The sequence below is a fragment of the Camelus ferus genome, chromosome 17 (assembly GCF_009834535.1).
Source record: "Camelus ferus isolate YT-003-E chromosome 17, BCGSAC_Cfer_1.0, whole genome shotgun sequence".
Taxonomy (NCBI): Eukaryota; Metazoa; Chordata; class Mammalia; order Artiodactyla; family Camelidae; genus Camelus; species Camelus ferus.
Genome location: NC_045712.1, coordinates 30,107,459 through 30,124,236, shown reverse-complemented (window position 1 = coordinate 30,124,236; position 16,778 = coordinate 30,107,459). Strand labels below are relative to the sequence as shown.

At 54.2% G+C, this 16,778-nt stretch overlaps 2 protein-coding genes and 1 long non-coding RNA gene across 3 annotated transcripts in view; 1 reads left to right on the top strand and 2 right to left on the bottom strand.

Moving 5' to 3' along the window:
• Window positions 1-3,221, top strand: part of RAB7A (RAB7A, member RAS oncogene family) — a 54,855-nt gene extending 51,634 nt beyond the window's left edge. Inside the window, exon 6 of the mRNA XM_032458779.1 lies at window positions 1,923-3,221. Within this exon, the coding sequence (XP_032314670.1) occupies window positions 1,923-2,018 (96 nt within the window). The 3' untranslated portion in view covers window positions 2,019-3,221. The remainder of the gene's footprint in view (window positions 1-1,922) is intronic.
• The window catches only part of LOC116657317, a 46,148-nt gene that overhangs the window by 22,332 nt on the left and 7,038 nt on the right, over window positions 1-16,778 (bottom strand). The window contains exon 4 of the mRNA XM_032459439.1: window positions 13,209-13,324. Within this exon, the coding sequence (XP_032315330.1) occupies window positions 13,209-13,324 (116 nt within the window). The remainder of the gene's footprint in view (window positions 1-13,208; window positions 13,325-16,778) is intronic.
• LOC116657193 lies at window positions 2,854-6,958 on the bottom strand. The gene is made up of 2 exons (XR_004312215.1): window positions 4,579-6,958; window positions 2,854-4,070 (listed from the first exon to the last, which is right to left on the bottom strand). It is a non-coding gene; the product is annotated as an uncharacterized LOC116657193 (long non-coding RNA).

The following is a 16,778-nucleotide window of genomic DNA, read 5'->3' as shown; positions in this document are numbered from 1 at the left end:
GCCGGAGTCGGCTCTGGTTTACGGCAGGAGACTGGACTCACCTCTCCTGTCACAGGGCTGCCCATCGTCTCAGATGTTAGCGGGGCTGGTTGTCAAATGGGCCATCTTCCCCACCGCGCAGAGACGTTCCCGCTGTCACATCTGGTGTCCACGTGCAGGAGCAAGCTTCCTGGTGACCTGTGGCCCTTGCCTGGAGCACCTTGACCTGAACGCTTTTACCCAAGTGTGACCTGAGCTCCCGTGGGGCAGGACTTCCCTCACTAGTTCGGCATGTTTTTTCCTTGGCTATTTCAGTGTATTTTCCATTTAGACTAAGAATTTTATTCCAGTTCCACCTTCCTTTCTCACCTTCCCCCAAATTTCAACCTTACCCAAATTCTGATTGGAGTGACATTTCAGTTCTGCGTCTGCTCAGGTCGGGCTGCCCCCACGAAAGACCACAGATGGGGGCGCCAAGGCAGCAGCCTTTCATCTTCTCTCAGCTCTGCAGCCAGGAGTCTGTGATCGGGGTGCCGCTGACCTCCGTCTCTGGTGAGGTCCTGCCCCCGCGTCCCCAGGCAGCCTTCCCTCTGCACACAAGACCCCTGTCAGATCAGGGGCCCTTACGACCTCATTTTACTTTTAATTACCTTTTTAATCCAAATACAGCCACACTAGGGGTTAGGACTTCAACATGAGACATTGAGAGACACAAACATTCAGTCCACAACAGCTGTTGCTGTAGGTCTTGTGTGACGGTCTCCAACAGAGTTTTGTAACTTCCCAGACCCTTTGCCTTTCATAAATGTATTCCTGGGCGCTAGTACGAATGTGAAATGGTACAGTCACTGTAGAAAACAGGTGGCTCCTCAGAAAGGTAACCAGAGAGCTCTCACACGACCGACCCCGGAATTCCCCTCCTAAGCACTGTACCCAGAAGAAACGGAAGCGTGTTCCCACGGACACTCGTGTAGGATGTTCACTCCAGGGTTACTCGCAGTAGCCAGTAAGCGGAACCCACACAGCCAGCCGGCCGGCCGGCAGATGGTATGTCCAAAGTGTGCGAATCCGTTAAAGCCGAAAGTAGGTAAGTGTGCAGGGCTCGGTGTCGGAGGGGACGGGGACGCCGGCTGTCCTGCAGTGAGCTGGTGGCGGCGGTTGCCCAGCTGTGTGAGTAGACAGAAAACACTGAACTGCACACACTGTGCTGTGCCCCAGTCGAGGCTTTTTAATATGTGTTCCTGAAGGCTTTTACTTTATAGCGGTTGTGAATGGAGTCATTTTTCCTGGAGAACTTCTGCATGAATAGAAACATTTCCTGCTTTCAAATCCTTGAATAGTTCCTGACACAGGTCCTCAGTGTCTAAGTGGCAAATTATTTTTTACACCAGGAAGTAAAAAGCTGCTTCTCGCTGGAAACGTGTCAGTTACTTCAGCAACCCCCACCCCCTGAGCTGACCAGTCACGTCCTGTGATCACGTGTGGTCGTGTCCAGCCGTGGCCGAGCCCCCTAAATGCGCAGCATTGGGATGGGCACCCCTAAACCTGTGGGAGAAAGAGAAGATAGCCCCTGAGTCCAGGAAAATGAGGCAAATCCAGACCTGGACCTGTATTTTGGGACCGAGAGGGGAGCTGGCACTCACTCCAGCCCACGGTCGCTGGTCATGCTGAGAGTTGCCAGAAGTCCAGGCCATGTAAAAGTCCGACTTTTCTCTGCGTGGGCCACTCTGCGGACCCTGCAGACAGCCTGCGTCCGTGAGCCGGCGGGTCCCCGGAGCGCTGTCTGGCGGAGGGCACGCCCGCCTGCTGTGGGTCCCCCTGTTCTCCTTGGCCCGTCTCCCTCCTACCAGGGCCTCCTTGCGCTGCCGGGCGGCCTGGGCACCAGACGCCACGGGGGCCTCGGCTGCAGCCCTGACTAACGGCCTTCTCCCCTCCCCGCCCAGGAGACGGAGGTGGAGCTGTACAACGAGTTCCCCGAGCCCATCAAACTGGACAAGAGCGACCGGGCCAAGGCCTCGGCTGAGACCTGCAGCTGCTGAGCGGGAGCGTGCCGGCACGGGGCCCCTCGCCGCCCGGAACACGCGTAGGCCTTCCGCCCCCTCCTCTCCAGACAGACAGCCGGTGGCCTCTCACACCCCCAGCCCTCCTCACACACACCTGACACGCGCGCGCACATGCAGCCGACACGGGCAGACGACCCCACGCCTAGGCCTGCGGCGGCCCCACCGGGGTCCCCGCGCCAGCCCCCAGGGGCAGCGGACGGGCCAGCTGTGAACATCGCCCTGCTGTGCGGTCGGCATTGGAAGCTTCTTGGTGTCCACTGGAGAGAGAACTGTTTACAGTTAATCTGTGTCTGATTAGTTCCGATTTTTTTAACCGTCTTGTGGTCTTTGTACCCCCTCCCCCCGTGAAGGCTACCACTCGGGAAGGCCGGTGCCCCTGCTGCGTCCCAGGCTCACACCCAGTCTGACCGGGCTGAGTTTTGTATGTATCTGTTAATGCTTGTTACTTTTAACTAATCAGATCTTTTTACAGTATCCATTTATTATGTAATGCTTCTTAGAAAAGAATCTTATAGTACATGTTAATATATGCAACCAATTAAAATGTGTAAATTAGTGTAAGACACTCTTGGATGTGCTGAAGTCCTGTCGCGCAGGCGTAGAGGTGGCGGTTGAACCCTGTCTGGATCGCAGTCTCGAGAGATTCAGAAGTCAGCTGGAGGCAGTATTCTGTACAGTAGACGCGAGAATTACGTACGCCTTTTATCAAAGACTTAAGAGCCAAAAAGCTTTTCATCTCTCCAGGGGGAAACTGTCGCATTCCTTCTGCATCTAAATTTTCCAAAAGGTTGATTTGCATAATACAGTGGTGTGTGCGATGGAGAAATGGCCGTTGTTTCAAAAACTTAAACTCATTTTTCCTTTTTTTCCTGCTCCACACTTTGAAACCCTCCCCCCTTAGATCAGCATCCCACCTACCAGAGGGAAAGGAACACCCCCACAGATCTGTCCTGGTGACTTTACCTTTGTTCTAGAAGGCGCTCCCTGCAGGGTCGAGGCACCCTTAGGTTAGCACACCTTGTTGTCCCCAGCCCCATGTCTCCGGTGCGGAGCCCAGCTGTCCCCGACGGCCCTGCAGAGCAGCCTGCTTGCGGAGCACTCCCCTCCCCGAGGCTTGCGTCCCAGGGTGTGGGCCTAGTTCTTCTGTAAAGAGATGAACGTGATGCCAATAAAATGTAACAAGAACAAAGATCGTCTGCCTTTGCCCTTTTTTCCTTCTTCCAGACTTCTGGCTCAGGAAGCCCCGCTGGCTAATCACAGCCACTGCTTTCTTCTCCAGCAAGAGCCCCGGCCCGTGGCCCTCCCTTGCTCCCGGGCAGAGGGGCCACCTGGCAGCCAGCCCTGCTGTACCTGCCCTGCTGTTTTTGTCCTTTGTGTGTTTAATCGCGGTGTTGGGGGTGGGAACCTTGAATGGAAGAAGTATTGTCCTTCTATTAGACTGGTCCCAAACTGCTGGTGCCAGGGACCACACCCAGCCCGTGGGGTGAGTGGAACTTGGGCTGTGTGTGTTCTCCTGTTGTATTTTGGTTGGCGTGGTGGCTAATCCTCAGACATCACGCAGGCCTGGGTTTCTGACTTTTCACGGGAGGGAAGATTTGGCAGTGGGGGCCCAGGACATAGAGATACCGCCCAGGACCAATTTTATGAAGTCGCGGTGTCTCGGCCGGTGGGACAGTGTAGGGTTGCAGGTGGGCTCGCTGACTGCGCCTGTGGCTTCTCCTTGGCCCCAGGTCTCTGCGTTCCGCTGCTCGGGCCCCGCGGGCAGGTTCTTGCCCCAAGCCCGCTCTTGGCTTGTTCTTGGCGTGTTCACAGCAGCACCCCTGGAAGCTCACGGCCTCGGCCCCGCCGTGGTCAGTGGTGCAGGGCCCTCTCCCCTGGCGTGGCTCGGCTGCTGGTGTTTGGCTTCTGGAGAAGCAGCGTCCTTCCAGCCCTGGGCCTGGCCGGTGGGCCGCGGTGCGCCGATCCTGCGTGACGCTCACTTCCACAGACCAGGCTGCTGGCATCAGATCCTGTCCCTCTGGTCCTGACCTTGAACGTGACATGGAAATGAATCTCGACCTATGACCTCAACCACACCCTAAAACATGCTCACCTTTACATGGACTTGCCTTGAGATGAGCTTGAATGTGACCTTGTATGTGACCCTGATCCCAACCATAGCCCTAATTTTAGACTTGACTCTGAACTGACCGTCCTCTGATCTCAGCCTCATCTTGTCATTGACAATCATCCTAAACACGGTGCCCCTTAGAGAAGACCTTGACTCTGACCCTAATCACAGTCAGCTTTGAGGTTAACACTGACTCTCACTTCGACCTCCTCATTCTGACCTGGGACCAGCCGCCACGTTCCCGTCCACCCAGGGCCTGGCCAGCCTTGGTCTCACCTCGTGGGGACCACACTGATACAGGCACCGTAAGTACATGCTTTCGAGAGAAGCAGTGAGGAGAAGGGGTTTGCACTGCAACAAGCCTTCCCCTAGTGAGACTGAACGGGGTGACCGTGGGGCTGTTTCCAGCCACCTCAGCTTACTCACCAGACGAGAGGAAGTACTGCTGAGGCCGGGGATGCACTGCTGCGCCCGGGCGGGCGCGTGTCGGTGGGCTTCCTCGGTCTGATCCATGCTGGCCTCGCGGTGCGGGGAGCCTGGGGCTGACTGCTGCTCCAGCGGGAATTCTTATCCAAACCCCTGTTCGGATTGAGCCTCACTTCTCCCGCCTCCAGTAAGAACGTGCCTTTAAGGTGAGCTGCATCCCTCAAGGTTCTGCTGGTTACCGCTGACCAGCACGAGGCTTTACCCGAGCAGCACCAGCGGAGGCTGCTGACTCGCTACACCCCTTAGCGAGAACGCGCCGCCGCGGAGCCCGCCACCTTGTTTACGCTCGCGCAGGACGAGCCACAGCCTGCTCGCACTGCCTCCTTTCGTCACCAGTAGTTAGACTCATCCTGACTGGCTCAGACTCCGAGGTCAAAGTATATTGCTGAGTTTATGTTCCTCTTGCTCCATGAATCCTGACCCAGACCCTGACGCTCAGATAGATGCACTCTCCAGGGCCAGGATTTTGTCCCCCCTCCCCCACCATCTGACCTTGAACATGAACCCGAGGTTGAACCTCCCACCTTCATCATGACTCTGAAGACGGTCCTGGACCTCACACTGACCTGATGGTTCTTTGCCTTGGTCTTGAAACCCTCATTCTGACCATGTCCCACCCTAATTTAAAGTTGACCTTGTACTGTACCTTAAACTGGACCTTTTCCATGAACCTTGACCCACCCTGGCTTTGAAATGACCTTGAATTTGATCTTATCCTTGAACCTGACCTTGATCCAGTCTCACCACGTGTGTGTTCCTTATGATGTAACCTGATTTTGAGATGACCTCAACTTGACCCTACATGTCACACTAACACTCATCACAACCTTGGGGTGAACTTGAACTTCACCTTAAAAAATGACCATCCTGGCAGGTCTGGGGAAGGGGCGGCAGGCGCCATGTCCAGCTACAAAGGTGGCAAGAAAAAGCCACTGGCGCAGCCCAAAGAGATGGACGAGGAGGACGAGGCATTCATGCAGAAACAGGAGGAGGGGCAGAACCCCAAGAAGGCCATGGGGAAAGGTCTCCTGGCCACAGGCGGAATCCCTGTGCCTAAGGCAGTAACGACCCTTGATTCCATTCCTGTTTACACGTCTGGATGCCCTGTCATAGAATCTGTTGCCACCTACAGCTAGAATGAAGTGTTGCCTTGGGACCTACTGCACATTTAAGAATAAATTTGTGTAAAAGAAAAAATCATACAATGGCTCATCTTCTCTTTAGTTCATCTCAACCATTTCTGCCTTAGCTGTGAAATCAGTGTAAACTCAGCCCAGAATCCTGCCAAAATGTGTTCTTAAGTCTTTGTTCCATCCTGAGCCTGAATTCTGTACCACCTGGAATTAAACCAACTCATTTCAAATGGAAACAAAAAAACAAAAACAAAAACCTGATACTGGCGTGTTGACCAAAGTTAATGCTGAACTTACCCTTAAATTTAATCATCTTGAAATTGACCCTTATTCCTGACCCAGATCATGCTGCCAGCATCTCTCCCTGAGTCACTGATTTTAACCTTGAACTTCTCCTTAACTCGTCTTGTCCTTCAGACACCGTGATCCTGGCCGTAACCCCTGTGAAGTGACCTTGGGTCACTGAAGTCAATCCAGAACCCGACCTTGATCTGGTGTCCTGACCACGTCACACCCATTTTCACTCGATCTTGAACGTGTGCACAGTCATTATGATCATAACCCTCCCTAAACATGAAATAACCACGAACATGACCTTGAATTTGAAAGGGGCCCTAATTCTGACCCTTGTCCTCACCTTAACCAACCTTAACCATATTTTGAGTTTTTTTTTGAGGCGGTATATTTTGCTTGTTTTTAATTTGCCGTTAATACTGAACCAAATACTGATGCTTCTGCTTGTCATGACTTTGACCCTGAACCACCCTGGTGACCTCATGCCCTCAGTTTGTACTTCACCTTGATTCTGTCATCCTGTCGCTGTCGGGTGGCAGTCCTGATTTTGAGCAGCCCTGACTGCAAGGTGACTTTGACCCTGGCCCTGCTCCTCAGCCTGTCCCGATCTTTGACCCGGCCCACCTGACACTATCCGTCTTCCGTATTTGAAGCATCGTGGATTTTCCCTTGACTCTAATTCTGATTCTGACCTGTGCAGTGCCATACCCTTGACCCCTGCTCTAGACCCTCACCTCGACACTGACAGTCAGCTGACCTTCCTCAGCCTGACCTCAGCAACTTTCCTTCATACTGAGCCTGCTGCTGAAGTGACAACGACCCACTCTGACCTTCAACTTCACCTTAACCCTCATCTTAACCATCCTTGGACACAGACCTTCATCCGTACTTTGAACCACCCCAACCTTGAAGTGATCTCATGCTTAACGCTGACTGACCCGTGTCCTCACCGTCACCATGGGCGTGACTGGTGACCGTGGGGCCACCACGCCCTGAACTTGGCTGTGAAGCCAGCCGACCCCGACCAGGATGTGCCTGCCCTTCCAGAGGCCTCTTCCTGGGTCCCAAGCTGCTGTCACCTTCCAGATCCCGTTTTGTTCCTTGTCCCGGGCTCCTGGATTGCTGCGGCTGGAGACCGCTAGGGCTGCTGTTAGAATAAACAATGGTGTTACTGTCTCATAGTTCTGGGAGGAAGGAGCCTGAGATCCAGGTGTCGTCGGCAGCGTGGGTCCCTCCGAGGTTGGCTTGCAGACGACCGTCTTCCCGTGTCCTCACGTGGTTGTCCCTCTACGCCTGTCTTGTCTGAAGGCATCACTTCTGTTGGGTTGGGGCACCTTGTGACCTTATTTTAACTTAGTTGCCCTTTTTAAGAGCCTCTTTCCAAATGCAGTCACATTCTGAGATGTGGGGGGCTGGGACTTCCCTGTAGGAATGTGAGGGGAACACACCTCAGCCCTTAACAGGCCCCACCTGCAGCCCAGCTCCAGGGCCTGTCGCTTACTTTGGGAACGTCCCTTCTCCACGCACCTTCCTGCCGGCTTCCCTGTCCTGACTTGGTCTAATCCAAAAGCCTCGCAAGGCGTGAGCTGCCTTCTGCAAAGAGGAGGAAGCGAGCTGAGCGCGTGCCTGAAGGCAGCCACGGGGCTCCTTCCCTGGCGAGCCCAGCTGTGTCTTAGAAGCAGCCGAGGGCCGGGCCCCACCCGGCTTTACGGTCCTAGGCTGGGGGCCTCGAGGTCCTTTCAGTTCTGACGAGCAGCCGGGGTGGGCTGGCATAAAGTTCTCCCTGAGCGTTTCATGGGCTGCGATCGTGTGTGAGGCCCACTGCTTGTTCCTGAACCGGATTTTTGCCTTAAAAAAATTAAAGATCTGAAATACACACTCGCCCCCTCCTCGTGCTCGCAGTCCTGCATAGTTTGGGCCCACGTCCCCTACACACACCCCCACCGGAAATTTCACACTGGGTCCCGTTTCCTGGCTGCTCGATCGCTAGTCCGTGCGCCCCTGAGGGCGCCCCGCCCTGGGGCTCAGCCCATTTCCCTCCCAGCACCAGGCTCCCGTCCTGCTGTCCTGCTTCAGCACCGCACACACAGGAGTCCTGCCTCCGTTCCGCGGACAGACAGGGCTGGAGCCGCCCCTCCTGCTGGGTGCCCCTCCCTTTGCGGGGGCTCCACTGAGGAACCCTGCCGCGGGGTCTGGTCACCCCTCGGGGGAGGGGAGGAAAGGCCCCCTGGGAGGGCCCAGCATTGAAGGGGGGGCCTCAGAAGTGGGCTTGGCACCCGCACCGCTGCCCCTTCAGAAAAGTACCCAGATTCGCTCTCCGTCACCCCTCCACCCTGGGAAGAGCTGCTCAGGGGGTTTTGTCCACGGCTTGGGGGCAGACAGGGTAACTGCTGGCCACCTCTCCTTGCCCTGGGGTAGGAGCCTCCACCTCTGACAGCAGCACCGAAATCCTATCAGGTCACTGATTCTCTGGCGGTTTTCCCCCAGAACAGCTGAAGCATATTGAAAGGATTCTACATTATGGCCAAGTGGAATTTACTCCTAAAATACAAAGATGATTCAACATATGAAAGTGTCAATACACCACATTTATAGGATGAAGACAAAACCCAACACAATCACCTCAACTGATGCCGAAAAGACATCTGAAAAATTCCACTCGAAAGCTGCACCGCAAAGGAGACCATGAACAGAAGGAAACGGCAGCACACTGAACGGGGGGGGGGGGGGGGTACTTGCAAGTCATCCTGGTAAGAGGTTAATGTCCAAAATATATAAAGAACTCATACAACTCAGTGACAAAGAAATGATCCAATTTCTTGTAAATGGGCAAAGGATCTGAACAGACATTTTTCCGAAGAAGAGATGCAAATGCCCGGCAGGCACACGAGAAGGCGCTCAGCGTCACCGGTCGTCGGGGACACGCGGTCGAACCCCAGTGAGCGGCCACCTCGCACCTGTGAGAACGGCTGCTCTTCAGGCAAGGAGTGCCAAGTGCCGGCGAGGCTGTGGAGCAAAGGGGAACCCTTGTGCGCCGCCGCCGCTGAGAATGTAAACTGGCGCAACCGCTTTGGAAAACAGTCCAGGGTTCCTCCAAAAATTAAAAAAAAAACAAGTACATGATCCAGCAGTTCCACTTCTGGGTGTGAATCCAAAGAAAACGCATCTCAGAAACGTCGCCTGCACTCCCAGCACCAATCTCAGCAGCCGAGACGTGGAAGCAACCGAGTGTCCATCAGCAGGCGACTGGGTGAGGAGCTGGGCCCACGCACGCGCACACACCGCGGAATATTATTCAGCCACTTTTTCCTTCGTAAAAGAAGGAAATCCTGGCATTTGTGACAACACGGATGGACTTTAGGGCATTATGTTAAGTAAAATAAACCAGAGAAAGACAAATACCGCGTGATCTCACTTATATGTCGAATTAATTAAACAAAGGAACAAAACTCATAGTTACCGAGAACGGAGTGGTGGTTGCAGAGCAGGGGGTGGGGTCGGGGAAATGAGGGACGAGGGTCAGAAGCTACAAACTTCCAGTCACAAAACTGGTCCTGGGGCTGCAACGCGCAGAATGGTGACTGTGTTGCATACTTGCAAGTTGCTGACGTGACTGACCAGGCTTGTCTTACCTGACGCGTAGCAGGCCGGACGCTGAGATGCCGAGGTTTGCAGCCAAGTGAGGCTGTGTTCGCAGGGGAGCCAAGTGAGGACAGCTGGTCCAGAAAAGCCCTCCCAGAAGGCCAGGGGGCCCCACGTGTTCACGGGATCACGAATCAAGGAGCAGGGTGGTCTGGGGAGGGGCGTGGGGCCCAGGGGTGGGAGGCGGTGTGGTAACCCTGGTCCCTCCCGCAGGTGTAACTGAGCTACAGGCCTCTGCTCAGAAGGCCGCCCCGGGGACACTCACGGGGACACTCACACAGTCCTGCTGGAGGGTCCGCGGTCCCACCCACCCCACCCAGCCCCGCCCCAGCCAGACGCAGCTGACTCCGCGCTTCTGCAGAGGAGCTCGGGCAAACGTGCTGTTTGCGGCACGCGCTGCTCCGAGGACGCGCGGGTCCGTAGCAACAACTAAAATAACCTTGATTTGTGAAGGCAGGTTTCAGGTGAAGCGGACTCCACTGATGATCACCCAGTTTGCCTAAGAGACTAGATCTCAAACGTGCTCATCAGAAGAGGAAAAATTTGCCACTGTGTGTGTTGATGGACGTTAACTACACTTCCTGTAATCACTTCACGACACACACAAATACCGAATCGCGTGGCACACCTGGAATTAACATGCTGTTCGTCAGTCACATCTCAATTTTTAAAAATTCAGCACCTTTTCATGATAAAAACACTGAGTAAACGAGCAACAGAAGGTCACTTTCTCAATATAATAAAACCCATTTACGAAAACCCCACGGAGAACACACACTCGGTGGTGACAGACGGAAAGCCTTCTCCCTGAGACTGGGAACAAGGCAAGGGTTTCCCCTTGGTCACTTCTGCTCACAGCGCTGGGAGTTCTGTCCAGAACAGCTGGGGAAGAAAAGAGAGAAAAGGCCTCCAGGCTGGAAGGGGAGAAGTAAAAGTGCCTTTGTTCAGGTAACACAATCTCATATGTGAAAAACCCTGAAGAATCCACATTGCTAGAGACAATAAACTGATTTAGCAACTTCACAGAATACAAAGAGCAACACAAAATTCAGTTGCATTTATGTACACTCGCAATAAACAATGCAAAAAAAGTTAAAGTAATTCCACTGACAATAGTGTCAAAAAGAAAACGCTAGGAATAAATGTAACCAGGAAGGTGACACTTGCACGCTGAAAACCACAAAGCACCGCGGACTGAAACTGAAGACCTAAATAAACGAAAGACACCCTGTGCTCATGGACTGGGGGACTTAACATTGCTGAGGTGACAGTACTGCCCCAAACTGTCTACAGAGGCAGTGCGGTCCTTACCAAACCCCCAGTGATGCTTCTGCAGAAACAGAAAAACCTGTCCTGGGGGAGGGCACAGCTCAGAGGGAGAGCGCCCGCCTAGCACGCACAAGGTCCCAGGTTCCATCCCCCGTCCGCCTCTAAAAATAAATAAACCTAATTACCTCCCCCAGCCCAAAGAAAAGAATTAATTAGAAAAACCTGTCCTAAAATTCATGTAGAAAATCACAGAACTTTAAATAGTCAAATCGTCAAATCAATCTTGAAAAAGAACAAAGTGGGAGGTGTCACACTTAACTTCCTGACTCAGAATTTAATACAAAACTCCTGTAATCGCAACAGTGTGGTATTAGCGTAAGAACAGCCACATAGACCGACAGAATAGAACAGAGCCCGGAAATGAATCCTCACTTCTATGGTCAATTAATTCTCAATAAGGGAGCCAAGGCCATTCAATGGAGAGAGGACAATCTTTTCAACAAACTACTGGGAAAAGAATGAAGCTGGACTTTTACCTTAACACCATCCACAAAAATCAGCTTGAAGTGGATCAGCGATCTACACGTCACAGCTAACAAATAAATGTAAATGAATGGATGCACTGCGCAGAAAGCGGCCCAGCGGGAGCCCGCGGCGAAAGGCGGTACTTCCAGAGCTGAGAGCAGTGTCTTTTAACTGATTAAAGGGAAACGGGAAGAGAAATACATCAGAGAAAGACGGGATGGTGCTGCACTTCCGCGAGGTTGGTGTTCTGTGGGATAAGGAATTCCCAGGACAGGCATTAACAGAAAGTAAAGTTAAAAGTCACAGCTAAAACTATGAAATCCTTAGGAGAGAGCATGGGGGAAAGTTTCACGGCACTGGGTTCAGCAATGATTTCCCGCTATGACACCGAAAGCACAGGCAACAAAAGGAAAAATAGGTATGTCGAACTTCAAAGTCAAATACTTTTTGGGGGGAGGGTACAGCTCGGGGGTAGAGCACATGCTTAGCATGCACGAGGTCCTGGGCTCCATCCCCAGCACTTTTGTTGCATTAAAAAAAAATAATAATAAGTGAACCTAATTACCTCCCCCCAAAAAACAAACAAAAAATTAACACTTCAGTGCATCGAAGGACACGGCAAGAGCCTGAGAACACAGCCGGCAGACTAGGAGGAGGTGGTCATAAACGCGATGTTACCTGAGAAGGGAGTAGTATCAGATTACATAAAGAACTCACACAATTCAGTAACAGAACAGACGCACTTTAAAAATGGTCGAAGGACTCAGACATTTGTCCAGAGAAGACACACAGATGGCTGATCAGCACAGGAAAAGACGCTCAGTGGCAGCAGTCGTTTGGGAAAAATGCGAATTAGAGCCACTTCACAGCCAGTAGTGCGGCTTTATTCAAAACAAAACAATGAAAGAAAAAGAAGTGTTCCCAAAGATGTGGAGAGACCGGAACCTTTGTGCGAGTTGAGGTAGTGTAAAATGCTGCAGCCCCGTGGAACATCTTTTGGTCATTCCCCAAAAAGTTAAACAGAGTTACCATATGACCCAGCAACTCCATCCAATCCGAGGCATCCACTCAAAAGAATCGAAAGCCGTGACTCAGAGAGACACTCGAATACCACGTTCTTAGCAGCATTATTCACAATAGCTCTAAGGTGGAAACAATCCAAGTGTCCATCAACAGATGATGGATAAATAAACGTGGTTTACATACCCATGTATATCCATACCTATAATGGAATATTATTCAGCCACAAAAAGGAATAAAATTCTGAACCATGCTATAATGTGTACGTACCTGAAGCCTTTACACTAAATAAAATAAGCCCAACAGAGAAGGATAAATAGTTTGATTTCACTTATCTGAAGTACCTAGAATAGGAAAAATCTTAGCAAGTGAAAACAGAATAGAGGCGGGGGGGGGGGCAGGGAGGAAATGAATGGAGACTGTTTAGTTGGGACACAATTTCTGTCCGGAATCATGGAATACTTCTGGAAACAGTGCCCATGGTGGCCCAGCACTGTGAATATACGTTGTGAGACTGAATTGTACACTTAAAAATGGTTTAAGTGGTACATTTTATGTTATGTGCATTTTATTTTCCTTAAAAAAAAAAAAAGGAAACTGCTGAGCTAAAAAGGTCAAAGGCAATTAGTGCCTAAAGCCCATGAACTTGAAAACAGGGCCTGGCCTCCCCGAGCCCGGCTTGCAAACCTCCTCCGTCCTCTGTCTTCGTCCCGCGATGGCCGCGCTCAGCACCAGCGTCCCCAGCCGTCGCCGGCTTCACCAGACGCGGCTCTCGGCCCAGCTCTGACTTCTGCTGCACCGCCCTGGTGTGAACAGAGGACAGGTTTCTCCGTGGGAAGGAGGCCTGGGGTGGGATTCATTTCTTTGGCCATCATCCCTGGGGAAGGTGGATGTAGGGGGGCCCAAAGCCCACCACCCAGGCACCCCTCCCGCCCTCGTGAGAGGCCCCAGGGGAGGGACCGCCCCAGCTTCGCTTTTCTCCAGAACCAGGCTGCCCTCAGGTGGTGGAGAGCCTGCCCTGGACCCCGGGGAGCCCTGGGCCCACTGCCTCCCACTTCCTCCAGCTGAGCAGCAGGGCGACATTTCCACGGCCCCAGGGTGTCCTTCTCCACCGGCCAGTGCCTTAGCCTCCCCAGGGAGCCAGCGCATCCACTGCGAAGTCCTCACGCCTGTCAAAGGCATCTCCGTAAAGCTGGAAGGGGAAACAAATCCTCACGCCCGGGCCCACCTTCCAGGCTTTAGATTTCACTGGTCGCTTGGAGAAGGCTCTGGCGTTTTTCATCGCTCACCTGGTGATCTGAGTGTGTCACCAGGGCTGAGAACCACCCTTCTGGGTTGCGACAAATCTTGCAGCCCCAAGCCTACCTTCTGCCTGCAAAGCAGCAGGGCCTGGTCTTGGTCCCGGCCTGGGCCCGCCGCGCCCTCCAGGTCACCAGTCCCTCACAGACCACCTCATTCATTTCTATTTTCTACCTCGCTAGGCAGGCCTGCAACTTTGTGGACCCTGGGACACAAAAAATTAATGCTTTTATCTTTTGTTTGGGTTTTTTTTGTTTGTTTGTTTCCTGGGACAAAATCTGAATAGAAATGCATCCCAGACAAGAGGGCAGCCAGGACGAGAAAGGTGCCGGCGTGTGGAGCCCAGTGGTTCTACATGTGGACATGTCTCTGGTGGTTTTAAGATCAGGCAAGTCTGGGAAGCTAAGATCCCAGCATCCAGTGTCCCCCCCCCCCCCCCGGGGGCTGGCGGCATGGATTCCTGAGATGGGAAGCCAGGCATAGGCCTCGAGGGCAGCATCAGGGATGGTCAGTGAGGACCTGTTAAAAGATCACTCTGGAGGCCGGCTCTGCTGGTGGCTGCTGTGGCATGTCAGGTGCACAGCAGCCGTCACTTCGCCAGGTCCCCAGAGAAGTCAGCCCTCAGCCAGCCGGCCCGACATGACATGGCTATGTGTATGTCTCTGTATGTTTTAACCCATCGGTTCCTCTGCTGGGACTGTGGACAACTGAAAACTCTGTGCAGGAAAGCAGCAATCGTCTTAAGTGGCCTAGCCTGAGGAGGTACTGATCAGAGGCAAGTGCTGGCATGGTCCTCGAGCCTCCCAGGCAGAGACCAAAGACAGCGGTCAGCTTTTCAGACCTGCTGAGATAGCCTGGCCAGGTCTGTTCAGAGGGAGCAGTCCCCAAAGCAGGAACCTCCCCCCCACACACACACCCTGCCAGGACTTCTGTCCTCAGGGTGTAGGGCCTCCTAGCACCCTTTACAGACTTCACCCTGGAGCCTCCTCCAGTGCAGCCCTGTTGGGGGGCAAATCATCAAAGGGGCTCTGGCTTTGGCCCCGCCCCAGGGAAACATTAGCACTGCCTCGGGAGAACCTTGCCGCAGGAAGGCTGTGACGCAGGTCCTGGACCACTAGTGACCACTACCAAAAGTCCAAACTCTCGGCTTTGGGTCAGTTCCGTTCCCAAACCTGTCCCATCGTACACTAGAGACCCCCACGCCCCTGCCTGGCCCGTCGAGAAGGGAGGCTGGGAGTCTGCGTGTTAACCACAATCTGGAGACGCTGCCCGGGCGAGTGGCGCGCGTCCCCGGAGCGCGCAGCCGGTGGGCCGTTGGGAGGCGGGCGCGAGGCGCGAGCGGGTCTCCATGGAGACGGGGCAACGCGTGCCCAACGCCCTGCGGGCGGAGCGCAGTGCCTCGCCCGGCGGGACGGGGAGGGCGGCGGGCGCGGGAGGGCCGGGCTGGCCCCCAGAGCCCGGGCCCCTCCCGCTCTGGCAGGCGGGGACGTGGGCAGCCATAAGCGGAGGCCGGGCAGCTGCTCTCCTGCTTCCCCGGAAGCAGAGACCCGCGCCATCCTTCCACGTTATCCCAGGGCTCTCTTCCGTTCTGTCCCCGACGGCCTCCACAGCGAATGACTCTGGCCTCTGTCGTTATTTACCCGAACTAGACAGCAACCTCATGGGTCGTTCCTAACACGAGGGGTGAAAGCTGCCCCCCAGGCCGCATCCTCTCCAAGCCTGTCCCTGCGCAGGACTCCCGGGGGCACGGGGGCTCGCACAAGTCTACCCTTGGGAATGCTAGTTCCTCCACTAGGGCCAACTGCTCACAGCAGCCCTAGGCCGTAGGGGCGCAGGGGAAGATGACATCTCGGTCCTCCCCCGCTGGCCCTTCAGCACCCGGGTTAGTACTTTGGGCACAAAAGACGAAGCAGAATCTTTGAACTCCCCGGGACCCTCTCTATTTCATTTATTGAAACAAGTGCTTACTTGTGTGCCAAGTACAGGGATCTGGTGACACTCGCCAGACACACCGACCGGGTGGGCAGGAGAGACTGGGATATAAATGTAAAAGCTCCAGGAGCGATAAGTGCTTTGAAGAAAAGCAGGGAAAAGTGACAGTGAAAGATGGGGGGGGGGACCCTGCTTCAGATGGGGCGTTTCGGGAGGGATTCCCCGAGGAGGGGATACTAATTTGACTGGCAGGCAGGGCTGGGCCGTGGACGTCTGAGCAGAGGGGGAAGCAGCACAAAGGGACGCCATGGGGTGACAGGGGGGCCACCACCCAGGGCACGGGCAGGAGCAGGTGGCTGTGGGGAGACTAGATTTAATCTGAGTGCGATGGGAAGCCATCCAGCGTGTTTGCGCAGAGGCGAGTGGGACCGACCGGGGCTTTGAGAAAACCGTGGCCTCTGTGAAGATCTGGCAACAGAAGACCTGCCCGGGGCCTTCTCAGTCTTCTGGTGCCGAGAGGGCAGGTCCAGTGTGCGGTTCAGATGTCAGAAGGGTGCGTGGCCCTGCCTCTCCCTCTTCTTGAGATCAAACAGCTCCTTCAACTGTTCCCCTGAAGCGCGGGGCGGGCCCCGGCCTGGATGGACAGCCTTCTGATGGCTGTTTTCTCTACCCAGACAAGGGTGGCGCTCGGCGAACATCCATCCTCATTCTGGGCCTTGGCCTTGGCCTTGCGGGCCCCTCCCCACCCGGCTGACTGGACAGACGAGGGGTCGGGAGGGGCAAGAGCAGTGGACTGGGAATCAGACTCGGAGCCCATCCAGACGCACCGGGTGGGCCCTGCCTCTTCTCTGGACCTCAGCTTCTTTATGTAAAATGGGGGTGGGGCAGATGGGACAAGACAGGGTCTGAAGATCTTTCCCACCTGACCCCTCAGGGGCTGCCCCTCTCAATAATGCATCTCTGATTAGAGGGAAACGAAGGAAGGGAGCTCATCTTTGAGAGCCCCTCTCGTCAGGCCCTGGACCA